This window comes from Calidris pugnax, unplaced genomic scaffold (genome assembly GCF_001431845.1).
Source record: "Calidris pugnax isolate Ruff unplaced genomic scaffold, ASM143184v1 scaffold113, whole genome shotgun sequence".
Lineage (NCBI taxonomy): Eukaryota > Metazoa > Chordata > Aves > Charadriiformes > Scolopacidae > Calidris > Calidris pugnax.
The window spans coordinates 395,978-406,634 of NW_015090879.1; the positions used below are offsets into that span (position 1 = coordinate 395,978).

A 10,657-nucleotide genomic window follows, 5' to 3' on the forward strand; every position below is an offset into this window, starting at 1 on the left:
GCCGGGCTCAGGGCTGGAATTTCCCCAACCCCCCCCTCTTGCCCCCCTGAGACCCCCCCCCCCCGGACCCTCCCTGCTTGCTCCCCACTGGGCACAGCATCCCTGCAAACCAGTTGCTCGCTTCCACAACAGTGCGTCCAACTGGGAGGAGGTGGGAGGCTTTTCCTCCGGCCCTTGGGATGTGCAGGCATTCCCTGGCTGTCCCCAGTGCCCCCCAGGACCCGGTGCCCACTGTGGTTCCCCCCTGTCCCTGCCAGGGAGAGCCCTGCTCCCAGCACTGCTCAGCCCACAGCGGGAGGACACGAGCCATCACGGGGCAAAGGGTGTTTGTCCTTGGGGACCGGGTACCCAGCACGGCTACGTCACGGTCACGAGAGCTGGCAGCACTGGGGGAGAATGAGGTCTCAGACCAGTCTAACCAGTAGCTCCAGCTGCTGGCACAGGGGCACGTGAAGGCAGGGGAAGAAATGCCGGGCGGTCAGGCACTGGCACAGACTTTGGCACTGACAGCCACCCGTCCCCACCGCACGAGGTGCTGTGCAATGCCTCAGGCAGAAGGGGAATTTGCCTTTTCCATGAGCTCTGGGTGCCCAACACCTCAGGGAGCTCCATCCCTCCCATCTCCAGGCGTTTGGCCCCAAAAGCTGAAGAGCTCACATTATTTACGCAGCAGGAAGGGCCGTCCTCGTGCCAGCCAGGAGCCAACGTGTCAAACCCCCTTTCTCCTGCCCTTCCAGCTCCCCAGGGGCTGCTCACAGGTTCAATTGCAGCAGGACAGAGGTTTGGCTGCAGACAGAGCAGCGTCACCCAAAGCAGAGAGCAAGGGTCCCACCAGGCACTGAACAGCCCGAGGGACACTTTGACCTTGCAAAGGGCACCTTGGCGTCCCCGGCCGGGCAGCTCCAGGCTTCGGGAGGATTTCTCCCCCTGCATGTCCACAACAGCACATGCAAGCAATGCCCTGTAGCCCCTGCTATGCATAACCCAGCACCCTGCCTCCAGCGCGGGCAGGATCAGCCCCCGCTGCCCACACGCTCACCCAGAAGGTGCCGGCGGCTGCAGCAGACGCTCCCCAGCTCTTTTCACAGCACAAGTGGAAAAGGGACATAATTAAAGGGCTGAGGATGCACAAAGCGGGCGGCCACGTGCTGTGCTGAACGCTGCCCTCTCCTCCCCGGGCAGCCCATCACGAGTCCCAGCGGGGGCCAGGGCGATGGTGGGCAAACGCAGCCAAGAGTGACACTGGGTCCAATCCTCTGGGATTCATCCAGCTCTGCCTCCACGGATGGGACTGCACCCGGCAGCCCCCAGCACAGCACCGGCAGATTTGTGAGGCAGGTAAAGGGGGACAGTCCCCTCCCTGTGCCAACAGTCCAGGGCCCAGGCACCGCTGAGCTTCAGCCCTGAGCTTCCAGCACACATGGAAGCTGCTGTCCAGGGCTGTGAGGACATTTCCAGGTACCAGCAGACAGACCCAAAAGGGTCTCAAGACCATCCCTTGCTGATGGAGACATGTGTCCCCCTCCCGAGCGTGGGGAAGGAGGAGCTCAGCATCGCTGGCTGCAATCACCAGAAGGATAATCCGGGCAGGACACCGTGGCCACCACCCAGCGGGAGCAGGAGCGGGGCCTCGGAGGAGCCTTGTACCGGGGGCTGACGCTGGGGAGCGTGGCGGCGTGCGAAGGGCAGCCTACGCTGCTCCTCCCACTCCCCGTGACCTTCGCTACCGCGTCCTCCTCGCCCAGGCGGCCTCACCCCAGCTCTGTCAACACATGGCTGAACCTGCTGCAAAAGGGACTGGAAAAGGGGAGAAGCCCGGAGGGAGAGAGGTCTGACCCTGCGGCAGAGGCTGCAGAGCTCGGTGGGCCCGAGGAAGCTGCCGCAGCTGCAGCCGATGCCGGTACCAACACGCCCGGTGGGAGCTGGCGTCCCGTCCCTCGTTGCATTCCTTGCGACGCGCCCTGGATCGCCCCGTCCCCCCCGGGCTCCCGGCGTTGGTCTGACACACGTGCCTCGGCTGCACGTGGCAGCGGGATCCTCTCGGGGCCGGGCACTCTCTCAAGGACGGTCTCCCTGCCTCGGAGCTGGTATCCACCACCACCACCACCACCAGTGCCAGGGATGGTCCGGAAGGAGCAAAGCATCCCCACAGCAAGGCAAAGAGACAGGAAGGGGCAGGGAACCCCAGGCACCATGCCTGCAGCTCCGTCTGCTCCAGCAGGGTTGGAAGGCACCGGGATGGGAATGGGAAGAGCTGCACTGGGAGAAACTGGAGCTGAGACCCCGAAGGAACACGGCTGGGACCGTACAGCCCCAGACCAGCGATGCTGCAAGCAGGATACCATGCCATCCCAGCTCCCTCCCGGAGCTGGCTTAGCCACGATGCCGCTCTTCCCACTGGGAGAGCGGGAGGAGGAAATCCTGTGTCCTGTCCCCCTCCTCACCAGGCCTGTGCCTCCTGCAAGCAGCAGGTTGGGCTGGACTCAGCTGCAAAAACCCATCCATCTCTGCCTGCACGGCACTGCCCCGACTTGCCTTCTCCCTGCGCAGCGGCGGGTCCTGCGGCAGGAGGCAGGGAACAGGCAGCGCAGCTCTACCACCACTGACTCACCCCAGAAAAATGGGGAGGAGGGGGGAGCTGGCAGGCGGGAGGGAAGGGGGTTGCGAGGTCCCCAGGGGAGGAAGGGGAGGTGAACCTGCCTGCCTGTGTCCTGCTCAGTGGGATGGAGACCTGCCCCCCCTTCTCCCAGCAGCTGGGACGGTGCAGAAGGCAGCGAGAAGACCCCCTGCCCCATGCGATAGATGCTCTCCAACCACTTCGGGGCTCCTTCCCACCATTGGCCACCATCGTCCAGGTGAACACAGAGGCTTGGGGACCCCTCTGCTCCCCACACTGGAGAGGGGACAAAGCAGGACTTGCCTGCGGATGCCATAAGTGTGGATAATGCCAATGGGGTGCACCATCAACCAACCCCAGCCCTGAGACCCCCAGGGAACAGCCAGCACGGGGTCTCTGCCATGGCCACAAGAGTCCCCATGCTCTGGTCCAGCATCCAGCCCTTCTGCTCCGGGATCCAGCCCCTCTGCTCCCTCCGAATCATCCTCTCCCCTTGCAGCACAACCAGCCCGTTCCCCAGCTGACAGGATGGAGCAGGCAGCCCTGCTGGCATCTCCCTGTCAGGAACGCCACTGCCTCTTCACAAGCCTGAGCCCATTTAGCTTTCCCTTGGGCCCATCACCTCCAGCTCCGTGGCCCTGGCACCAACCTCTGCCACCCTGGCCCTTGGCTAGGGAGAGAGGCTGGGGGGCCAGCGACCCTACTGGAGGCAACCAGCCCAGCCACCCTCACTCCCTGAGTCCCTGTTGTCTCTGCACAGGATCCGTGCCCTGGACACGCCACGGGACCATGCTCTCTCCAGGCAGGATAAGAGCACAATAATATTTACTGTGGCTCCGGCCACGCAGCCCCCCGCTGCCAGCCCAGGGGCTGCAGCCCGCCCTTGGCTCACTCGGGGGCTGCTGCTTCAGCCAGGAAAACATCTCCACAAAGCAAATAAACACGACCCGATCTGCACCGCTGGCTCGGCTCTCAAACACGATCCCACGCAGAGGCAGGAATAAAATCCATTTCAAACAGGGAAACAAACTTGAGCTGGTTTCTTCCTCTAAATTGTAGGGCAGAAAACTGCCCTGCATCACCCCAGCGAGCCAAAGGGCCACGGAAAAGGAGCTGGCGTGGGGTGAAACCCCACTCAGAGGAGAACAGTCACCCCGACAGCCACCTCCAGGCAGGGCTGCTGTCACGGCAGGAGCACACCGGGCTCTGCGACGGGGCTGCGCCGCAGCCGGCCTGGCCCTGACCTCGCTGCTGCCCGTGTGGTGACGTGTGACATTGGCCATTCCAGGGTCTGGCAGCACCCCACAGCGGGGGTCCTGGCACTGCAGAGGAAGGCAGGACCCAGGACCCCCCCCCCTCAATGCCTGACTTTGCCCCCACTCCCATCCTTGGCCCCCGTTCCAGCCTCCGTCCCACCACATCCCCACCCCGCACCCGTCCCCTCCCCGGGAGAAGCCACCAAACAGGTTTGAAGGTAAATAACAGCCTTTCCCCGGGCCAGGAGCCGGATCCGGGTGGGAACAGCCCAGCTGGGGAGCGTGGGGCGGGCAGAGCCTCAAGAGCCACGCGGGGCTGCGGAGGCAACGCCGACGGCACACATGGCCGGGGACGAACCCCCCGGCACCTCCTCCTTCCCCAGAGCCGTGCCAAAGTCCAGAGGTTTATCACAGCCCTGCTTCACCTTCCCTGGGTGTCCTCTCCTCCCGTGCACACGCGCCTGCGCCGTTTCCCCGCCGCCGCAGCTGGCTGCGTCCCCCGCAGCGCGTGCCGTCATGCCCGGCGTGTTTGCAGGGCACCCAAGGGTGCTGTGGAGATGGCAGCCCTGCCTGTCACAGCAGGTACCCGGCTCCGATGCAGGAGCCAACCCAGCAGAGGGATTAAGGACAAGACCTTGCAGGTTGTTTTTCTTCCCTGTGCCGGGATCCACCGTCCCGCAGGCAGCACCCGGCCCCGCTCCTGCCCACGGAGCAACCAAGGAGCTGCCCGTCCTCCCTCGGGAACAGAGACGGACCCAGCGATGAGGGATCAGGGGAGGAGATGGGAGAGGAGCCATCAGAGATCACAGAATCACATGGGGTTGGAAGGGACCTCTGGGGATCATCTCCCCCAACCCCCTGCCAGAGCAGGGCCACCCAGAGCAGGTCCCACAGGAACGTGTCCAGGTGGGGTTTGAATGTCTCCAGAGAAGGAGACTCCACCACCTCCCTGGGCAGCCTCTGCCAGGGCTCTGCCACCCTCACAGGAAATAAGTTTCTCCCCATGTTTAGGTGGAACTTCTTATATTCAAGTTTGTGCCCATTTCCTCTTGTCCTGTCCCTGGGCACCACTGAGAAGAGACCGGCCCCGTCCTCCTGACACCCACCCTTTAAGTATTTATAAGATGTGAGAGGAACCATCAAATGGGGCTGGGGCTGCCCCCAAAGCGGGGTGGGGGGGACACACAACCAGCAGCAGAACGGCAGGTCCCTGCCTCTCGGTGACGGGGCGGCTGCCAAAGGGGGCACGGCCCGGCACGTCGGGGCCGAGCGCGGGAGGCAGCCGCCTGCCCGGGACACCCGCGGACCCCCCCTCCCTGCTCCGGCTCCGCTCCAGGAGCCCCCGGAAGGGCTCAGCCCCCCCGGCCGGCGGGAAGATGCCGATGGGCGAACCCGGCTGCCGGTGTGCCGGGAGAAAGCGCCTGTGTAAATCTCGGCGCGTCCCCCGCCGGGGCGGGCCCCCCGCCCTTATCTGCTCCCCCGGCTGTTTGCGGAGCCGGCCCCGCGCGGGTCTGGCACGGAGAGCGGCTGCGAAGGAGAGAAAAGACGCCCAGATTTGCTCAGCCCACCCCGGAGCCAGAGCAGGGCACCGGGGCCGGCTGCCAGGGAGCCCCGCCGCCACCCTCACCCCAAACCTGCCTCCCCCCCGGGGGGATTCGCCCCTGGCGCCTGCCCCAGCGCCCACCGACGGGGAGGAGGGGTGTCGGGGACCCCGCGCCGGCTGCAGCCGCATCCCCTGGCCCGGCGGGCGCAGCCTGGCCGGCCGCCACGTTCCTCCGCCCTGACTCAGCGGGGCGTCCCGATAAGGAGGCGATAAGAGGCTTCGGTCTCCCTGGTGCTCAAGGACCTTCCCCGGCTGCTCCTGCCAGAGATGAGCCCCGGGGAAGAGGCAGGGGATGGAACCCAGCCGGGCCCCACTCCATCACCGGGGATGGGGACGCGGGGTTTGGGACGGGGGAAGGAGAGTGGGGAGCCCCCCGTGGGGAGCAGGAGGCAGGGAGCAGGTTGCAGGAGCTGCCTGCAGCGGGTCAGGCGGTGCCAGCAGCCCCCAGCCGTGCTCCTGAGGCTCCTGCCCGGCCAACCCCATCCCTGGGGACCGCTGCTCCCGGGATCAAAAGGCAGTGGGTGCCCACGCCGCCCCACGCATGGCGGAAGCACAAAGGCAGCCGCCGGTGCCTGCCCGGGCCTGATGCAGTGGGCACGGTGGGGCCAAACCAGTGCTCCCGACGGAGAGATGGGAACTGGGGGATATTGGTCCAGCTGCCTGCGAGATGCAATTAGCCCCTGACCCGAAACCCAGAAGCACCCAGAGTCTCGGTGAGGGGCAGGAGGGAGACGGAGCGATGGCGGGGGCCCGTCGGGAGGGTGCCAGCACACCCTGCCCCCACCGGTGATCCCGGCTGCGCCCCACGAAATGCTGAAGCGACACAATGCAAATTCTTTCGCTTTGTGGCCGCCGCACCGTTGCCATGGAGCCGCCGCAGAGAACAAACACAACTCGCCCCATGTTTTCTCAGCACCTTCGGCCCCAGCGCCGGCCCTGGCCTCACCAGGATCTGCCCCGGTTGCATCACAGGGTCCCACATGGCACCCATTTCAGGGCACCCGAAATGGGGCAGGGCTTCTCCCAGCCAGCCCTGGGAAGGGCAGCAGTGGTGGCACCAGGGACTGGGACTGGTAAGGGGTAGCCAGGGCTGGCAAGGGGGATGGAGAGGAGACAGAGGTCTGGATGGGGATGGCACAAGGGAAGGGTGAGGAATGTGCCAGGGGTGCTCCCAGGAGCCCCCAGAGCAGGAGGTGGCTCACCCCATCACCTGCAGTGCTATGGCTCAGGGCAGAGGCGAAGGGACAGACGAGAGAAGAGCAGGAGCCCGGCTACGACACCAGCCTGGATGGTGGCACCCGGCCATTCCGGCGTGGAGACCACAACGAGAGGATGGCTTTGTGGAGAGGAACCCACAGCCAGCTGGTGAGGAGGGATGGACAGCAGAGAGCCAGGGGTGAAGGAGATGCCATCCCCGCACAGCCATGGGTGACTGGTGTAACTGCTCCTGCCTCAGTTTCCCCAGGCACCGAGGGGATGCTGCCGGTTGGGGCACTTCAGTGCCCTCTCCCCGTGCACCCGCAGGGTCTCCCCATTCCCTGGGGCAGTTTTGCTTGGCACGATTGCTCCCCAAGCCTGCAAGGGGTTGACTCCAGACCCTGTTTACCCTGCAGACAGCTGGGCTCACCGCACCTGGGGAGCTGCTGACTGTGACGACCGAGGGAAACGGGGAGCTGAGGGCAAGAGGGACGGTGGGGCTGGGAGTCCTGTGGGGCTGGACAGAGAAAAATGCCCAATTCCCGCCATCCTGAGCCCGCCATCCCCAATCCTACCAACCCTGGACCTCTGCCCACGCACTCGTCAAGCCCCCTCCCTGACTCAGACCGGGCTGGGGACACAGGGACAGTTTAACAACATCAGCAGGGAAACTGGCAGCCCCAGGATGGGGACGATGTTACTGAGAGAGACCTTCCTTGCTCTCACCACCCAACTCCGATGGAGGAATCTCACCAGGACCGGGTGCCCCATGGGGCCGAGAGTTCAATACACGGGTCCAGGCTGGTGTGGGACCCTTTTCCCTGCTCCTCTTCCCCGCAGAAAAGAGCTCCCCCTGCCCCCTGCCTCCTCCCGGGCTTTTCAGCCGCATCCCTGGAGCTGGGAGCATAAAGAATCAGAGCAATGGGTGCATGGACGGACAGACAGACAGATACAGCACAGGACGGATGCAGGGGGGAGCAGCCCGGTGCTCTCTGCAAACGCTCCCAGATCCCTGGGGCGCAGCGAGGGAAACTGAGGCACTGGACGGGAGCAGAGGCCGGGGAGGAAGGTGACACCGCTGGGACGCCGCTTGGAAAAACAAATCGGTAACTAACTCAGGGGATGATCCCCGTTCCTGATAGCGCAGGCGAGCCGTCGGCTGGTCCCCGGCGTGTCGGCACAGCCCCTGCGTGCTGCCGGAGGTTTTTCCCCAGCTCCAGCACCTGGAGTCAGGGGGCCTGATCCTGACACCCCCCTCCCCAGCACGGGGAGCGAAGCCACTAGCCACAGTGGCCCCAGCCCCACGCCAGGGTGGGAAGAACAGAGGCAGCAAACTTTCCCAGTGCGTTTTCCCCCCCAAAAAGTCACCAAACCCGGACCCCCGCAGTCCCCCCCTCCCCTCACCGGGCACCCCCATCGTTCCTACCTGCCCGTGGCTTCCCAGCGCGGCCGAAGGGCCAGTAGGAGCCGGCCTTGACGCCCGCCGGGCTCCTCTTGCGGTGCACGTTGCCCATGAGGCCGCTCTCGCCCTCCACCGCGGCCGGGTGGAGGAGGCCGGGACGCTACATGGCGGAGCCGAACGGGCTCCTGCGTGGCCCCGGCGGCCGCGGGAGACGAGGGCTCTCAGCCACCGTCTCCCATCCCTCCGGCTCCGGCGGAGCTCGGCGCTCGCAGGCGGCGGTGCCGGAGCCAATGGTACAGGCAGAGAGGAGGGGCCTGCCGGGATCACCCCTCGGATCCCACGGCACCCTCCCAGCCCCATCCCTCCGGCAGGGATGCGTGGGTGCCGCAGTCAGGCCAAGCGGGCAAAGGGAGACACCCTCCCCTCCCACCCCCAGCTCCCCCAGTGTCCCCAAACACAGGGACAAGCTGGACACAGAGCTCTCCTTCCTCCCCGCTCCCACCTCCCCGGAGTTTGCCACGCTCCACTGATCCACCACCATTTCTGCCCCTCCCTGAGCACGGTGCCGACAACCGAGGCTGCAACACAGCCCCACTGTGGGTCTCGGGGGGTCCCAGCCCCATGGGGACACCCCAGCCAAGCCTGGCACAGCATGGACAAGGCTAGAACAGGATCTCCAAGACCCCAAGGACACGGGATGGGTCTGGCTGTTGCCCAACCTCAGGGCGAGCACCTACATGCCTGTAGGTGGATGTTAAACCCCTGACACCCTCTCCACGGTCACTCCTGTCCCAGGGGCAAGCCACAGGGGGACCAGCCAGGAGAACATCTGCATCCACATCAGCTGACACCCCTGGCACATCCCTCCCGTGCCCTCCCCAGGTGCACCCCAGTTTTTCCCCACTCCAGCGGGGTTTTGCAAGCAGGGAGCAGGCTGGGGCTGGCAGGGGAAGGGCAGATGGGTGCTCCACCAGCTGCCCACGCTGCACGGAAAAGCCCTGCCACTGCTCGTTCCGAAACACGTCTGCCAGCCTGCCCCTGCCAAAACCCAGCTTTCCCTCCTGATTTTTAATTAGAGCATTAAATGCTGGGAGGGCAGGGAGGGGTCAGCCGGGCCAGGCGGTGGGCAATTCCTGCTGGCAGTGTTGATGTTCCTTAGGTGATTCATCAGAGGTGAGGATAAATAGGAAGGAGGGTTTTGTGGGAAAGGCACAGAACCGGGGAGATGATGCAAAAAAATAAAAATAAATTACAAGCCAACCGGCAGCTCTGTCCTGACCTCCCAAGGTGAGCAGTAATAAACTAATCTTTGGACTTCAGCCTCCTTCTCCGCAATGGAAATTGTGATGCTTCCGTTTCTCACCAGCTTGGTTTGCTGCCCAAAAGGCACGGTCAGTGGGGCAGAGACCATCTTGTGCCTGGCACAGGGTGGCTGTCCCCGTGTCCCTGTGCACTTGCTGCCCCATCTGCTGCGGGAGCTATTAAGGGAACGGGGGATCCAGTGGCAAACTATTCCCTCTTTCCCATTTACTGGCTGTACCCAGTTCAAGGCACAGCCTTTCCGTCTTGGGGTAGATGGGATTAAACATGGACTTGGTCACAAATGCAACAGAGTCCAAGGTCTCTGCCCAGCAACTTGGGGAGATGATTTTTCCCCTGGGCTGCAGGAGTGGGGTCGGCTGGGGGCATCTCAAGCCTGGGACAGAGCTTGTTCCCACTGCCCATCACCTCCCGAGCATCCCTGGGACATACATCCCCTCGCAGCGGCTCCAAACAGGGTGCACAGACCCCCCTCATAGGGCTCAGTCCCCTTCCCCAGTGACACAGGGTGCTCCTCCGCAGCCACACACACCAGCCTTCCCAGTGAGGCACTTTTATGTTTCCCCTTCAAGAAAAAGAAAGGCTGGAGCCTGTGGCTGCCCCAGATACAGCAAAACACTTCCCCCTCCACTCCCAAAACAGACGCCCTCTGCGCCAGCACCTGCCAAGCAAACACGGCCACCGCCGGCACCGAAGCTTCACCGCCCCCAGCCCAGCAGCTCTGAGGCGTCGGGGGGGCTCTGAGAGGGAACTGAGCCCCAGGAACTCAGAAAAGTGCCATAAATATCAAGGGGCTAATGGGGACAACTCGCAGCCACGTAGCAACCCAGCTCCTCCTGGGTCCCCCCTTTCAGTCCCTGCCATAGCGGGGGGCTGAGGGCAGCACGGGCAGCTCCAGCATCCCCCGCAGACCCACTGACCTGCGTCGCTGCCCCGTCGCTGCCTGGGGATGCAAACCCCTCTGAAACCTGCTGACAGGCTGCAGGACCAGCCGGCTGCTCTCATCCTTCATCCCGGTCTCGGTTTTACATCCCTGCACCCAGAAATCCGCCTGGAAAGAGCGGCAGGGAATGGGGAAGTGCTTGCAGCTTCCCCAGCGTGCAATTCCCAGCCCAGCAAGAATGGGAAACTGGGGGCAAGAGGTGCTCATCCAGGTCTCTCCGGGCCAGAAACCCCTGGTTTTATTCACTGAGAGGACTCTGATAAGAGCACAGAGCTCGGGGGGAGGGGGGGGGGGGGGGCGGTGCCTAGCAGAAGAAGAT

The 10,657-nt window shown here is 64.4% G+C and overlaps 1 protein-coding gene across 1 annotated transcript in view; it reads right to left on the reverse strand.

Moving 5' to 3' along the window:
- KIAA1522 (KIAA1522 ortholog) overlaps positions 1 to 8,322 on the reverse strand; it is a 17,729-nt gene extending 9,407 nt beyond the window's left edge. The window contains exon 1 of the mRNA XM_014946600.1: positions 8,100 to 8,322. Within this exon, the coding sequence (XP_014802086.1) occupies positions 8,100 to 8,187 (88 nt within the window). The 5' untranslated portion in view covers positions 8,188 to 8,322. The remainder of the gene's footprint in view (positions 1 to 8,099) is intronic.
- Positions 8,323 to 10,657: the final 2,335 nt, after the last annotated feature.